At 40.1% G+C, this 17514-nt stretch overlaps 1 protein-coding gene across 10 annotated transcripts in view; it reads right to left on the bottom strand.

Moving 5' to 3' along the window:
• The window catches only part of TTC3 (tetratricopeptide repeat domain 3), a 120417-nt gene that overhangs the window by 11671 nt on the left and 91232 nt on the right, over positions 1 to 17514 (bottom strand). For all 10 annotated transcript variants that reach the window (XM_043474708.1, XM_043474716.1, XM_043474707.1 and 7 more), the window contains 6 exons: positions 16674 to 16823; positions 7749 to 7888; positions 5383 to 5451; positions 4536 to 4632; positions 2784 to 2884; positions 348 to 438 (listed from right to left, as the gene is read on the bottom strand). In XM_043474708.1, coding sequence (XP_043330643.1) covers positions 348 to 438; positions 2784 to 2884; positions 4536 to 4632; positions 5383 to 5451; positions 7749 to 7888; positions 16674 to 16823 — 648 coding nt within the window. The remainder of the gene's footprint in view (positions 1 to 347; positions 439 to 2783; positions 2885 to 4535; positions 4633 to 5382; positions 5452 to 7748; positions 7889 to 16673; positions 16824 to 17514) is intronic.

Raw genomic sequence — 17514 nt, 5'->3', positions numbered from 1 at the left:
ACAAATGCTCAACCATTTCCCAAGAAATGTAACTGAGATGCAAGGTTACTTCTTGCAAGGAAAGAAGTTCAAAATAACTAGAACTATTAATTCTAATTAACTCTAATATTAATCTAATTATTAATTAGGATGCTCTAACCCTTATCAAACTTAACTTTGCTATCTTATCAATCAAGGACTGAGTTTAAGACAGTTAAGAAGATATTTCTTTCATGAAACATTCTTAATTACAACAAAAAAATGTAGTCTTTAACAGCCCTAAATAGAAAGTTTTAGTATGACACTACGTGTTTTAGAATAACCATCAGACAGATTTTGACAGAACGATAAAATACCATATAACTTACCTTTGCTTTCTCAATTTCTTCTCTAACATCAGAAAGAAATGATTCCCATGAATGTATGTCCAAGTCCATGTCAGGATACGCTGCCGAATCACTGAGAGAGGAGAAAAACATAAAACTGCTGATGTCCACTTGAAAACTTTTAAAAATTGAAAGCACTAAAGTACAAATGAAAATAAACATTTAAAGATAATGCAAGAAATATAATCATGCACACACACACAAAAAGACGATTTTTAAAGAACTGAGTATCTTACAAAGTCACTACACTTTAAGAAATATTATCGACTGATCTAACCCAAAGCCCAAAACTGGTGGACAGAGAGCACATATTCTCCTTAACTTCTCTCCTCAAATTTGAAGATTAGACAACTTGTCAGTTGACATCTTCATATTTAACAGCAAAGGCTATCTTTGCATTGAAAAACAAACCAAAAGTTGGCAGCCTGGATATATTCCAATAAAACCTTCATCCCTACTTCACTGTAAAACAAAGGGTGTGGTCTAACAGGCTACATTAAACTTCTCAGCACCTCATGAATCTGGTCTACTGAAAGTGACAGAGAAGCTTTCTATTCCAAATTGAGAATATCAACACCACCACCAATCCACCACCGATCCATCTTAAAGAAAAACCAGAATGCTGCTTTCATGGCTTTCCTCTTTTGCCACCCTTTGCTGGAATGAGCAGAGTTAGCATAGATTTGCTAAGAAAGACTACCTGTGTACTACAAGGTTTACTAAGGAGTTAATGCTATTAGATAGTGAGGCCTGAGATATCTCTGTTTCCCAGATGCACCACAATCCGGAGCCCTTGGCGTGTTGCACACTGGCCATTCAACACCACATGGTCTCAACCTCAGCTGTATTAGTCCTGTAATCTAAATCAGTACACCAGTTTATCTTTAATCAGAAAGGTTTTCTGATGTGAAAAAAACTTAAATCTTAAAAAAAAGAAGGAAAAAAAAAAAAGAACTGTACATTAAAACTGTTTTTCCATGACCTGTAGAATCTCTGGTTCAACACTGAGGGTTTGAAATTTAAATCAAAAAGCACTAGGAATTAAAAAGTTAAAACCTGTGTGTGGAATACGATAAAAGGACCAGATGAAAAGTAATGTGCAAAAATCCATATAGAAAAGTGCTAAATTCTAAAAAAAAAAAAAAAGAAAAGTGCTAAATTCTAGACTGAAGGAGACTCTCTGGATTCCCACGGTAAACCTTATTCCAAAACGAAAGCAAAACAAACAAAAACAGGTAAAGATTATTGAGGGTTGAAAAAATGACCATACGTAAATATCTTTGAAAGAAACCTTCCCACACTCTACCAGTAAGACTGTTAGGTAACTATTCTTATGGAAGGCAACTGCTGAAAAGCCTCAAAAATGTGATCTTCATTCCAGGAATTTATTCATTGTGTGGAAATTATTCACTAATAATTTAGCTGTAAGGATATCTGCCACAGTGCAGCTTTTAATAGCAAAATGTGCTAACAACCAAGCTCTCCCACTACAGTGGTATTCAAAAAACCATGACACAGTTGTACACTGGACGACTACTCAACCTTCTAAACTGAGGCTGGAGCAACGTGAGCACTGATATGAAAGGAAGTTTCCTATGTACTACTTGGGCTTCCCTTTTAGCTCAGTCAGTAAGCAATCTGCCTGCAATGCAGGAGACCTAGGTTCAATTCCTGGGTCGGGAAGATCCCCTGGAGAAGGAAATGGCAACTCACTCCAGTATTCTTGCCGGGAGAATCCCTTGGACAGAGCAGCCTGGCAGGTTTCCAGACTATGGGGTCACAGAGTGTCAGACATGACTTAGTGACTAAACCACCAACATGTATGACTTAGTGAAAAACTGTATGTAAATTTTCTTTTTTTCCCAAAACCTTAATGAATTTACCCACAACTAAATTAACTAGTTATAACTCAATTTAGAATTAGGATAATTTATCATTTTGTTGATATGCTTTGATTTTCCCATGACTGAACATGCATTAACTATAATAACTATTAAAAATAAAGTCCCTTGGACTGTAAGGAGATCCAACCAGTGCACCCTAAAGGAAATCAGTCCTGAATATTCACTGGAAGGACTGATATTGAAGCTGAAACTCCAATACTTTGGCCACCTGATGTGAAGAACTAACTCATCTGAAAAGACCCTGATGCTGGGAAAGACTGAAGGGAGGAGGAGAAGGAGACGGCAAAGGATGAGCTGGTTGGATGGCATCACCCACTCAATGGACATGAGTTTGAGTAGACTCCGGGAGTTGGTGATGGACAGGGAGGCCTGGCGTGGTGCAGTTCATGGGGTCACAAAGAGTTGGACACGACTGAGCGACTGAAGTGAACTGAATATAATTTTTCCTCAAATCAGCCCTAATCTTTATTTCCTCAATGACAATTGTGGAAAGACACCTATGACACCACAGTACCTGCTCATTAGCTTCAGGTTCTTGAGAAACCCTTCAGCTTGTGACTCCACAGTCTGTAACTTACACACTTCCATGTCCCTCCAGCTTTCAAGCACAGATACCTACACCATTAGATAAGAGAATGTAAGCATTTTAAAACTAAAACTATTTTCAAGCTGTGAAAGCAAACATTCTAAATCCCTTTCAAGTTTCTCCTTAAATGACATGTGATCAGAAGAGTGACCAGAATTTAATTATCATTTCTCTCAAGTGAATCTGAACTAAAACTTTTCAGACTTCTCTGGTGGTCCAATGGTCAATGCTGGGGACACAGGTTTGATCCGTGGGTTTTGTGAAGGTTCCACATGCCTTGGGGCAACTGGGCCTGTGCCCCACAACTGCTGAGCCTGTGTGCTGCAACTCCTGAAACCCAAACTTGCAAAGCCTGTGTTCCCCAACAAGAGACACCCCTGCTTGCTGCAACTAGAGAAAGCCCACATGCAGCAAGTAAGACTCAGCACAGCCCCAAATTAATTAATTAAAAAAAACTTCAGGATTTGAAAATAGAATAATAAAGTAATAGTAAAATTATATTCCTAGAGTGATACTTTCTTAGATATGAAACTTTCCACAAGGCTTACTGCTCAAGCCATACAGGAGCACAGAGCTAGGTTACCTGAAAGTATTACCTGGTGTGCATAATCTAAGGTCCTGACCATGGCAAGCAGACGGCCAGGACCCTGCCGAACAGCGTCAAGGCCGCACCTACGGAATTGACAGGCCTGGGAAGCAGAGTCATGGTTGCCGAGTGGGAGTCTGGCACCAGCACATAACAGGGTGCTACTGCACAGCTCAGGTTAAGTTATGATCAGCACGGCTAAGTGTTGAGAACATTAGAGTCTGGCTCTCCACACGAGCCACTGGCCATCTGTGTGAAAGTCACTGCATAAATGCAGACTGGCCTTGCTTTAACTCAGGTGTCAGTAATCTTGCCAGGGCCCACTAGGCAAAACTGCTTGCTAAATGGTAGAAAATGGGAACTGAATGACTTGGGGACAGAGATGCAGGAAAAGGGTCCACAAAGCAGAAGTAAAAACTGGGACTCTTTTCCTTCCTTCCTTTAGAAAAGCAGCTGCATGGCTGACATTTCTTTTAAAGACCCATGTTTACAGACTGCATAAGCTAAGCTCTTCCTTATGTTTCTAAAATAATTGTAGACACATTTACTAATAAATAACATTTACGTTGCAAATTAGAAAAACAAAGGCAACCATGTTTCAGGAATTCAATAGAATATAGCCAGAGATAATTATTTTTGTCTCAGTAGTTTTTCAAACTGTATACTGACTTTAGTATATATTCTTCCAGAGGGAGGAAAGAGATTATATATTCTTAGTAAGTATATTATTTCCAAGTTCCTTTTCCAGCACTGGCAAATAGGTATTATGGTTGACTACTTCATGGTACATCACTTGATTAAATATGATGAAGCCATTGAAAGTACAGAGCATTGAAAATGACTGAATTGTGTTAAATAAGGAAAGCTGGTCACAAAACCTGGTGTACACTCTATCGTAAGATAAGCATAAAGCTAAAAAATTTAAGTTATAGGCAAGGAGGGGGTGGTTGTCTCAGGGAGGCAGGATTATGATTGAAAGGACACCCCTCAGCCTCCACACTTCCCAGCAATGTTGTCCTGCCTCGTGTAATTAAATGCAGAGTAAACAATGACACCCTGCTGTATCCGTCAGTCACCGAGTACCCTGGACTCACCTCTGCATCCACAGCCCTTTGAAGACTCTCTTCATAATGCTCTTTCCCTTTCTTTATACTCTCTTCTATTTTCATTTTCTCATTTGTAAATGTATCACTGCAAATATTAAAGAAAACAAAAAAACTTACTGGAAAAACACACAACCAGTGAGCTCACAAAGGGTGAAGTCACGTTAGCTCTGAAGTCACACCACAAACAGATAACAGAACATCTTCCAGAGAAACTTCTTGCCCAACATTTGGCTATTTAATACAAGACTCATATGTGCTCTCTGCAAACGATCAAAGGAAGATGAGACATTAAAAGTAAGCTATTTGGTGGGAATGCTGAGAAATGGGTCCCCCATTTTTATGAAGTTAGGTGAAGTTTAATCTGATTATGTTAATAAATTTTACATACTGGCTTCCAGGATGTAGAAACATTATTTGCAGTAATAAAGATTAAAAGGAAAACTTTTTATAGGTTCATAACAAACATTCTTTAATAATTCTTTAATTGTAGAGCAATGAACTACCATATAATAGTTGAGACTGTTATTTCAAGCAAGACAAGTTTTTAAAATACATTTTTAGTTCCAGGTTAATTCAAAGGAAGAGTAATGAACAATGCTAAATTCAGGACTTTTTATACTGACAATGTGAAATTAAAGTAGAAAACATCATAAAATAAAAATACTTAAAGAATAGATTTATTTAAATATTAATATAAATAAAACAAGTTTTTAAAAAGGAACATTTAAAAGCAACATATAAGCAAAAATATATCTGGATGTCTAAATGTATTTAGACTGTGCCTCTGATATTAAGAATATAGAAAGATGTAAAAATAAATTTAAGCTTAATTTGCCTGATTTCAAGGGACTGATCCAGAAGTAATTCAAGTGCCTTTTCCTTTCCATCGTTTTCCTGGGTATACCTACAAAAGCATAATCACCAAGTTTCAATCAATTTTCAAAGATTTTTAAAAACACAATCTCACAGAGTAAATTCTACATCCATGTAAACATTTCTTGATTTCTTTACATCTCATTTCTAGTATCTTCTAAATAGGCAAAGAATTTGGGTCCTTCTCCTTTTTGAAAAAAATTTCACTTCTACACCTGGGGGGCAGATCGCCTTTTCTTCATTCTACATCGTGTGTCTGCAGGACAGACCCTGTCTTATTCCTCTGTCAGGAGCAGTTCCATCCAGGTGGTTCAACATAAGACAGAGGAATAAGGTGTCGGGTCATCATCAGTGTAACACAGGTTCTCACTCAAAATGAAAACAGCCTTCTATTTTTTAAGACAGAACCTAAAGTCCAATTACACACACACACACATATGCATGCACACAGTAGGATAATTCTTCAAAACAAAGTGTATAAATTTTTGAGTCTTAATAAGTAATGCCCTGTACCAAGAGGGTTCTGCCTCTTTCATGCTCTCCTCCACAACTTCTTAGTCATCTCTACTGGCTGAAAACCAGTTTCCACAAACTACCAGTTTAAATGCCATTTCACTTCTTTTGTAAAACAGTTCCTCTAAGTTTTCAATACTGGGTAGCTTTTCATGGAATTTCTGCCTTCCTTCAACAATTATCTCTGACGTGTATCGCTGTACCAACCATGAGCTCCTCGTGACCATTCATTTCTTAATGAATATTAACTGTGATCTAAAGCGTAGAAAAATCAATGAAATAACCTCATACACCTTTGTGGTTCTCTAAGAGACCCAAAAAGTTTTAAGATCTAAATATTAAAATTTAGCTTTTTTTGCAAAGTGCAAAAAGCATAAAGAAGCCTATAGCCTATCTTTAAACTGCAACAGAAAAAGGCAAAGAAATACACTAATGAAGTGAAAAGACAATAAAAAGATTATTCCTCAGCACAAATGATTTTTATGACAGCACAGAAAATATTTTTCTTATCAACAGTCTCAGTCTCATTTACTTTGTCTAGTTTGATAGTATGTCTGAACTCAACATATGAAAAAATTAAAATATAAATACTCCAGAATTTGAGTAAAAATTAAGACTGTACTTGCTCAAACAATAAGAGGTAAAAAGCTTTTTACATTTCCATAAATATGTTCTTCTAATGAAACTACTTTGAGCAAAATCAAAACTACATGACATATGCAGTATTTTCCATTTCATCATGCTTTATACATGACTACCTAAAAACTGTCCAAAGGTAAGGTTAGAAATACTCATAATGAAATTCATCTGATCACAGGGCACAGCAAGTGGACAAAACATAAATGCCCTGAACAGTGAGTGTGGGCAGTGCAGCCCCCAGAGAACCACGCCTCCCCTTACTCATGCCCTTCAATCTGGACCAGGCCTGCAACTTGCCCGAAACAACAAAATGTGGCAGAAGTGATGCTGAAGGTTCCAGGCCTAAAGCTTCAGAGGGCATGGCAGCTTCCACCTGTGTACTCGTGGAAGCTCTTAGCCACCACACAGGAGGTATGGCTACTGTGCTGGAGATAAAAATCAGATGAAGAAGTCCCATGGAGAGGAAGAAGCCCTGAAACTGCATAGAGAGAAAGAGGCCAAAATGGTTCAGCTAACTTCCAGCTAAACGCAGCCACAGGGGGAACCACTGAAAAGACCAGCAGCAGGGTGGCCCAGCCAAGACAGCCCAGAATGCAAGATCCGGATCAAGTAAAAATTAATTTAAGCCAACAAGCTTCAGGTATTCTGTTCAACAGTAGGTAGCAATTAAGCTGAGGAGTCATACGATTATTTAGGAAAACAGGGGTTAGCAATAGATAGCAGAGAATCTTAAAACAAACCTAGCCCATCTGACAACTGCCTGAATGTATTAATATTACTGAATCCTTTGTATTATAGGACCAAATTTTACTAATTTAAAGATTCAGGGTGGAAGTAATAAATAAAATGATCACCACAGAATCTTGGTGCTGGAAAGAACTGTAGATCTAGACAACTCCCCTCCTTTTACTACAAAGAAAATGGGTCAAAGATAATGTTCAGAGAAAGAGGTGGTGTTCAGAAGTTCTACTTTTATTTATGTATAAATATGAGAGGTTTAGAAAAAGCTGTAGGTGAGATAATTCTCAACAGATGTTCTTCAGAATGAAATGAGAAGTGTCTAAAATTTTCACTTTATTTGATAGTCTGAAACTGAATACCAAAAAGGATAAAATAACCCAAAATATACCCAAATTAAAAATAAATGAAAATCATTGTCTTTTAAGTGTTACTTACATTTCTCTGGCATTTAACACCCTCCTCATTTTCTTCTTCAGTGTCTTTAGTCTTTCTTGGATTTCTTTTTTCTCCTGTTCCCATTTTTTAATTTCCTTGTTCAAATCTTCAAGGAACCAATCTAGCTCTGTCTTTGAGATCTAAAAACATTTTAGAAAGTATCTAAATAAATGGGAAGATTTACTTTTTTTTCTTTTTAAAGAGCCTGAGAGACTAGTGTTGCGGTGGTGAACTATCTTAACCAATGACTACATTTCCTTGGAACACACACTCAGGAGCTGGCTGTATGAGCTACCCCAGCCGAGCCTGGGACATGAAGTCACACAACACACAGCCTCAGCCCTCAAACGAGGAGGGGCAGAGACATGGCAGATGCTCTGGTACTCGGGAAGGGACTCTCCAAACTACTGCCATTTGATCTCTGTCTTCAGAGATGGGGCTATCACACGGAGAATGAATTCCAAGTAGTGGGCATGGAGAGGCAGAAGGTTAGAAGAGAAAGGCATATCTGTATGGAATAGTACAAGGTGGATGTTAGGACCTCAGGCGCCTGGGGCACCTTGGGGTAAAATGATCACGGGCCTTGTGAGCAACGCTGAGGAGTGTGGACCTCATCCTGCAGACAACAGGAAGCCTTCAGCAGGGTTGAGAGATGATGAGATTCTTATTTCAGAAAAATAACTGAAAGACCTAGAGGTAGATCAGGGGTAAGAGGGTACATGAAGGTTAGACCAGAACAGCAGCTTTCTCATTTTCTTGACTTTCTCTGATACTTTCTTACTGTGATCCACAACAGCAGACACATTTTAATCATGATCCCCAGCATTATATACATACATGTATGCATCTACACACACAGAGAGCTAAAAACACTGCCTTAGTTTTTGAGATGTTTTCCTATATTTCTATTCTATTATTAATAACAATTTTAGTCAGCATCATTAAACTGACTTCACAGCCCATTAGGAATTATAACCTTTAATGTCAAATACTCTATATTAGAAGAAGATAAAATCTCACTGCAGTAGCCCAGGTGAGAGACAATGAGGATGACAGAGGTAACTAAAGGGATGATAAAAAGAAATAAAGGACACTTTAGAAGACTAGGATGGATAAGAAGACCGTGTGTCCATGTGGGTATGTGATGTAAAGCGGAAGGTGACAGAATCTCTACCCTGGATGAATAACTAAATAAAATTCTATTAACAAAACAGGAGACTATGGAAGATATACAGGAGAGAAATCAACCTAGATATGTATTTTTAAATAAATTTGAGTAAACAATAAAATATATAAAAGAACTCAGTAATTCTGAACCTGCAATCATTTTGATGGGACAGAAGTTTATAGGTGTCTGACAAAGACTATACATCCAAGGAATAAAATACTAAATTGAAATAACAAATAACCACCTTTCAACACAACCAGAGAAAGGAACGTATTTCTAACTCTTGTTGGTTTACACATCTGCCAACAGGCTCCTCTAGCATAGGTTAGCACACCGAAGTCAGGTGTGTTTTGCTTCCCAAACAACCTTTCCCAACACGGGAAACTCCCACCTATTAACATACTACAATTTCAAAGTCCATTCACCAGTTCATTGGCTGTAACTTGGAATGCACTTTCCCCATAGAAAGTTATAACAGAAACATCAGTTAAACAGCCAACATTTCTCTTCCAAGAAGCTCTCAGTTCCATTTGTAAGCCGAACAAAATGAGGTCTACAGTGTTAAAGAGGGCACATTCCCAGACCATGAGTCTATTAAACTGAGGAAGAAATAAATCTCCACTGGGGTGCTGAGGCAGAGCACGCGATGCTGGAGAGACAAAGAGGAAAGCGAAGGCTACCCTCTGAGACAGGTTTGGAGAAATTCATGTCCACCTTCACAGCCTCCCGCCTTCCTTCTGGCACTCAGTTCCACCCACCGGGGGCCCTTCCTTCCTCAGCACCCTCGAGTTTGCACTCCTGACTTAAGCACCCCCCAGTCAAGGGCCTGCCAGGCACACAGGCACACTTCCACGTCTCTCTTCTCCTTCCTTTTCAATCTCTCACCCCAAGTGCGCCTGATGGCAGCAATGTGCTACAAAGACCCACTTCGACTCACCTGGAAGTAGTCACACTTCACTCTTTAGCTTAAGTGATTCTCTAATCTACACGGGGTTGGCGTGCATGTTTTATTTGGCAAGTCCAATACTTGTTTGCTTTTTAAAATATAAATGTGTTATCTCTGCTTGGTGATAAAGGCCATGGGGCTGAGATACTTGTTAGAATTTCAGGCCATGTGACAAAGAGAAATGAAACGCTGTATCTTGAGGCTCTGGGTGGCCAGGTACACCATCACCTGAGACATAGCCTTCTCTGTCAGCTACCTTAAGTAAGGACTGCCTTTTGAAACTTCTTCTGAACCTACGAATTCTCTATAAGTTTTATGCCAGTTTTTTCGAAAGGTCATCTCTTCAATGTTAGCAGACAGGTTGTGCACATGCCTGTAAATGCCAGTCATTTATAAATAAAATATACTCTGGACTACTATTTCTAACAATTACTGTGTGAGTGAGAACGGAACAATATTTACAAGAAACAAAAAAGAAGTTTAAACTTTAATATTTTCTAGTTTGAAATTCTACTAGTATCAACGATTGCTTAATGGTATCTCAATTTCATTTTTGCTTTAGGGAGCCTTTCATGTCCCACCTCTGACCAGGTTCCCTATAATCTGACCTTCCTGCTTAGGCTTAGAATGTGGCCAGGTCACTGAGGACAAGGGTTCAGCTACAGAAACTCAGGGTCTCCTCCTTCAGAGAGGACAGGGTACCCTGGAGCCAAGCTACACAGATTCCCTGGGAAATAACAGCTTCTAGTCAAAACGGGAACCAACTTAGAACATTCCACCCTCATCAGCTTTAGACACTTTAGAGTTTTGGATGTTCCTGGCAGGTAGATTCAACATCGTGAATGTACCTCTGACCAGCCCAGGTCCTTCATGAATTTCAAGTCCTGCCTCAGGAGTAGGTTGGACTTCAGCGGCCTTGAGATGTGCAGGCCAACTGTCCTTAGGCAGAAGAGGTTCAACAGTTCGGTGACATTTCCTCCAGCCTGGGGACAGTTCAACTCACACTTTCCTTGATGCAACCTTGCTGATCTTGAATTTGCTGAGTCACTACTGTGACGGAGGTGACCACCATGCCTACCTGGCCTCATGAAGAGGGTGCGACATAAAAGTCCTGGAAGATCAGCACAGAGCCTGGCACTTAAGGAGCATCCAATATAAACATCTGTCAAATGAAAGAATGAGTGCTACCCTCCACTACATACTAGCAGTAAATAAAGCAACAGTCATCACAGAACATACAGGCCTGACGACCTTTCCCTAGGCTGCTGAAATATGGAGACACCATTCACTAAACTCAGTTCTTTAGGGGCCCAGTACACACTGTTGGGGAGCACTGGCGGAGCTCCTAGTCTGCACACTCAGATCCAAGGACGGCCAAGAAACAGTCCTCAGTCTCAGGGGGGGTCATAGATTGGTGGGGGAAGTATGCATAAAAGATAATTACTATACCATACACAAAAAATTAACTCAAAGTGAATCACAGGTCTAAGTGGAGGAGCTAAAACTATAAAACTCTATAGCTCATAGGAGTAAATATTGCTGACCTTGGGTTTGACAGTGGTTTCTCAGCTATGACATCAAAAGGATAAGAAACAAAAGAAAAATGAGAGAAACTCGAACTACACTGAAAACTTAGAACTTGTGTGTTGCAAATGGTGACATCAAGAAAGTGAAAAGACAGTGCACAGAATGGGGCACAGGAGAAATAAATCTGCAAATATGGGAAGATGAGAGAAAATATTTCTAAATCATATATAAGAAATTTGTACCTAGAATACATATATATAAAAGTGTGTGTGTGTGTATATAGACTCTTAATTCAATATAAAAAAACAAAAAATCCAATTAATAAGTGGGCAAAGGATTAAAACACATTTCTCGCACTTTCCAAATATATAAAAATAGACATAAAACACATATAAGATACTCAACACCATTAGCCTTTGGGGAAACACAAATCAAAACTACAATGAGAAACCACTTTACACCCATTAGAAGAGCTAAAATAAAAAAGATGGATGATAGAAAGTGTTAATGAGAACACAGAAAGATTGGATCCCTCACACACCTGGTGGGAATATAAAATGGTGCAGCTGTTTTAGAATAGTCTGGTAGTTTCTCAAACTCTTAAATATGGAGTTAACAGATTACCTAGCATTTCCACTCCTAGGTATACATCCAAAAGAAATGAAAACATGTGTCCACACAAAAACTTGTACTCAAGATATTCATGTTATTTGTAACAGCCAAAAAATGAAAAGAATTCAAATGTTCATTTACAGATGAATGGGTTAATAAAATGTGATACAGCATATGATGGAATATTATTCAGCAGTAAAAAGGAATGAAGCACTGATCCATGTTACATGGACCATTGTACTTGGGTAGACCTTGAAAACGTTAAGCTAAGTGAAAGAAGGTGCTCACAAAAGACCATGTATAATATGCCATTTATATAAAACACCCAGAATAGGCAAATCCACAGAGTCAATTAGTGGTTGCCAAGGGCTGAGGGAGGGAGGAGAACAGGGAGTGACTGGCAGTGATTAGACTTCTTCTGGGGTGATAAAAACGTTCTAAACGTGGATTACAGAGATGGCTACACAACTCTGTGCTTATACTGGACACACTGACTACATAGTTTAAACAGGTGAATTTTATGGCATGTGAACTACATCTCAATAATGATGTTAACAAAATGATAATTACGGTCTAATACAGTGAGGTGGTCATTATCACTACTGCATTAACAAAGGCCTCTAACCAAGGCTGAGGTTCTGTCAGTGACTGCTTCCTCCACAAAGTGATGCCTGAGTTGGGCCCAAAGATAAGGGGTGAGCCAGGCACAGGGATGGAGAAGGCCCTTGAGGCAGAAGGACCAGTGCTGGGAAGAGGTTTAGAAGTGAAGAAACCACACCACAAGCTCCACTACCCTTTAAGGGTAGAGGACAATGCAGAGTGCCAGCAGAGAAGAAGGCTGGAGATGGAGCAGGCACCAACCACAGGGGGGTTTCAAGCCCGAGGTGACTGCTGAGTGTTCACGCATTACCGGCACTGACCTGCTGTGGCAGAGGGATGGCACACACAGCCCATCCTGCACCCTCCCCACATCTACAGCCTCTGTCGGGGGACCCTGGAGTTCCCTCCACTCAGGAGGCGAGCCTTTCCCCGCCCCTTGAACCTCGGCTGGCTATGGGACTTGCTTTGTCTGGTGGGTTATCAGCAGGGCTGGTTCTTGCTTGCCCTTGGACTCATGCTGGAAGATGAAAGACACACGGGACAGATGGAGCTGCCCCTGCTGAGGCCACTGTAGATCGGTCTATAGCCAGATGACCCCAATACGTGAGCAAGCACAGCCAAGAACAGCAGAGCCCTAGCTGATCCAAAGGTGAGGCCGTCCAGCCAAGCTCAATCAGGATTGGCTAACCCACAGACACACATGTGATATTTATTGTTATATGTCACTGAGGTTTTTACTTAGCATTACTATGGCATCAGTTAACTGATACACTGCTCACGAAGTGCTGGGAAATGTTTCTCAACTGGTTGTGGAACAGACCTTCTCTTAATGGATCTGGAGCCTGACATTCACCACCTGTTCTGCTTACTACTGGTGCAACTTGGAGCAAGACACCTTAGTGAGTCCAGCCTCCATTTCCTCATCAGCAAAATGGAGACAATGCTACATACCGGAACACTAGTGCACTAAAGTGCTTTCAGATTTAATAAAATAATATAGCTAAAACCTTTATGACTGAGTACAGCACATAACCCGAGCTCCATAAATGTTAGATTAGAAAAAAGCTGAACTTGGCAAGGACCGTGACTGAATAGGACCACACCTCTCTGCAGATGTGGGCTGAGGAAGTTTTGGTAGGCAGGAACCCAAGATTCTGTTGAAACAGCACAAAGTTTCAGATTCTACTCCATCAATTCATCTAGGCCAAAATTATTTTGACTGTTTTAAGAGTCAATGCTAACTAAATACCCTTCTTAGCTATAAGCAAATCTCATTAAAGCACCTTAAGAACATATGACCTTCAAAAGATGGGGAGTGACTGCCTAGCGGGAATACAGCTTCTTTTTGGACTGATGAAAACAACTCTGGCATTAGATGGTGGTGGTGATTATATGACATGGTGAATATATTGAAAACAACTGAACTGTATACTTTATATAAAGGTTAAATGTGAACTTTTACCTTAATAAAACAAAAAAGATGGCTTCTCTGGTGGTCCAGTGGTTAAGAATCGCCTTGCAATGCAGGGGACACTGGTTTGACCCCTGGTCCAGGAAGACCTGACATACCTTGAGGCAACTAGGTCTGTGTGCCACAAATAATGAGCCTGTGCTCTGGTGCTCAGGAACCACAACTACTGGAGCCCTCGTTCCGCAACAAGAGAAGCCACTATGATGAGAAGCCCACGTACCACAACTAGAAAGTAGTCCCCGTTTGCTGCAACTAAAGAAAGCCCGTGCAGCAATGAAGACCCAGTATAGTAAAAATAAATAAATAAAGAATTTTTAAGAGAGAGAGAACATATGCCCCTGAGCAATACGGCAACCCAGTTATGACCTATCAGTTCTAAGTTCAGTTCATTTTAGTCGCTCAGTCGTATCTGACTCTTTGCGACCCCATGGACTGCAGCACCCCAGGCCTCCCTGTTCCTTAGGTTGTATAATATATACCTAAGGAACTCAGGTGAACAATTTATCCTGAAAGCAAACATTTTGCATGGAAAGTCCAATAACCTAACAGGTCTGCAATTTGAGGGACAAAATAATGGCCCTTCTTAAAAAATGGACTGACTACTCTTAAGCACAATCCCATGGAACTAGGTCCAGAGTCTCAGCAAAGTTAAGAAGCAGGGTAAGAGCCCAAGCCCACTGGTCAAAGCCGCTGCTTGCTCACAGCCCTCCTCCCTGGGTGCTCATTTACTGTACATTTCTTGGTCCCGTGTACAAAGCGGTCTTGATGAACTGCACAAACACAGTGCAGTCAAACCAGGAGCTTATAAAGCTGGAGAAGCCTCTACCAGAAAGAAAGGAGCCTCACTCACCAGAAAGTGAAATGTGAAAGTGAAAGTCACTCAGTCGTGTCCATCTCTTTGCAACCCCATGGACTCTATAGTCCGTGGAATTCTCCAGGCCAAAATACTGGAGTGGGTAGCCTTTCCCGTCTCCAGGGGATCTTCCCAACTCAGGGATTGAACTCAGGTCTCCCTGCCCTGGCAGTTGAGCCACAAGGGAAGTCCAAGAATACTGGAGTGGGTAGCCTATCCCTTCTCCAGCGGATCTTCCCGACCCAGGGTCTCCTGCATTGCAGGCAGATTCTTTACCAAGTGAGCTATCAGGGAAGCCCTCACTCACCAGATGACCACCTCAAATCAAGTGGTTGTGTCTGCATCTGTCTGCATCACTTAATTGGGTGGACACAGGCATTCTCATACAGGTTTATTAAAACTGAATTTTCCTGACACAATACGAAGTTCACAAAAATGTTTTGTTTTGTTAAGCCCCCCAAGTAGCTTATCCAAATTAGTGTTCTATGAGTCTCTGTAAAAGGGTTTATTTTTGTTCATTTTCCCCTCTTCTTAATCAGGAAGATTTCATTCAACTGGGCAACTGAGCAGAAAGGCTGGTTCCTTCTAATTTTTCAAATCTCCCCAGTCTCATCCCAAGTGAAAACATGGACTAAGGAGTGTTATAACAGTCACCTCTACAAACCAACCCTTTTCTTCTGGGTATACTCAACAAATGTTTATTATTGATTAAGGTCCCACAGCTAATTTTTTTCTATTTAATATGTGACCTCAGCTAATGACTCAGACTTCTGGCACAAATTCTTCCTTTCTTAAACGGACTAACAGACCCTTTTTACCTCTGTACAAAGACTTCAGTTTTTACAACCTAATTAAACAATAGGCAGAAGATCTGAATAGACATTTTTCCAAAAAAAACATTAGGATGGCCAACAGGCACATAAAAAGATGCTCAATATTACTCTTCATGAGAGAAATGCAAATCAAAACCACAATGAGGACTTCCCTGGCAGTACAGTGGATGAGAATCCACCTGCTAACGCAGGGGACGTGGGTTCAGTTTCTGGTCCAGGACGATTCCACATGCCACAGAGCGACTACACAACGCCTGCGCCTAGAGCCAGTGCGCTGCAGCGAGAGGCCACACAGCGAGAAGCCGGCACGCCGCAGCGCAGAGGGGCCCCTGCTCTCCACATCCAGAGCGAGCCCATGTGCGGCAAGGAAGACCTAGTGTGGCCAAAAGTAAATAAAACAAGTCTGAACATTAAAAAAGAGTAAGAATCTAACCCTATAAAATGGGAGCAATTATTACCCAAACTACAGAACCAAGGCAGAGATGTTAAACAAACACCACACACACCAGTCTGCCCAGGAACAGAACTAGTGTATAACTAAGCCTGGATCTGAGCCCAGTCAGTCTGTCTCCAGGCCTCACATGTGGAACCTCTAGTGCTACATGACTACTCTCACTATAAAGAATTTAACTTGGAACTTACCAGGAAATAGTTTTAATCAAGGAAACCAAGTTATAGATAAATGAAAATTCAGAATCACAGCCCTTTTCTTACATGACAACTTGTAGAGGTTGTAAAACACTGCAAATAAAAACACTGTCACTTTAACGTCATAAAAAAATGTGAAATAGGCAACAGTGAGAAAGAATCCTTTGTTTAGCCAACAATGCAGTAGCTCAGCTAACTGAGGCTACACAAGCACAATTCTCTGAATGATACCATGTGCTATTAAAAAGAGGTTTCAGACAGGATTACCTTATTTTCTTCGATGTTCCTTTTCAACTTTTCTTCCAAGTCCTTGGTTTCTTCTGAGCCCTTGACATTGTTCTGTTCATAATATTCACATGCTCCCTTAAGTTGCTCTTGTAAAACCTGGTACTCCTTTTCAATCTGTGAAATACCCCCCTACAAATATGATACAAAATTACCTATCAAAAGTAGTTTTAAAAGTCTAATTCTGATCTTGTTCTGAAATGTCTCTTCAGATAAACAAGAGGACATAAGGCAGATGAAAATTTACAAGGAAAATGTCACAATAATTCAAGAATTTAAAACCCCTTACATTGTTTAGCAAAGTCAGCTCTTTTTTTAAAAAGTTATTCATATTACTGGAATTCATAAGGAAACTTTCCAATATGCACCATAATTAGCTCTGAATATTTGTTTTAGAAGGGTTCAGTATTAAATAGTCTGATATGACTGTCATCCTCCGCAATTAACATCAAGAACTATCTACTGGCCCTAAGAACCGCAAATATTATGCATGCATTAGATATGAATAGGACATATTAGTTTTGGCCCTACTTTTATAGCGTTTCAAATAGACGGTTGCTGATTATTTTTAAAAGATGACTTAAATTATTATCAAGAAATTATTTTCAGTTATGTAACTGTCTCCTGGACAGCTTTAAAAAAAGCAAACAGAAGTCATACTGTACTGTGAAATGCTGGCAAGCAACGAGCAGCATTTATGTATTTGTAAGCCTTTCATCCTGCTGAGGCGGGCAGCAGTCACACAGTTGTTGTGAATGGAGCACATGTCAGATGCTGGCAGCTCCTCTCAGCTGCAGCCAACTGCTCTGCCCAGCTACGAGGG

The sequence above is a fragment of the Cervus canadensis genome, chromosome 7, assembly GCF_019320065.1.
Source record: "Cervus canadensis isolate Bull #8, Minnesota chromosome 7, ASM1932006v1, whole genome shotgun sequence".
NCBI classification, from domain to species: domain Eukaryota; kingdom Metazoa; phylum Chordata; class Mammalia; order Artiodactyla; family Cervidae; genus Cervus; species Cervus canadensis.
The sequence above is the reverse complement of the archived record's forward strand: the minus strand, read 5'-3'. Positions and strand labels throughout refer to the sequence as shown.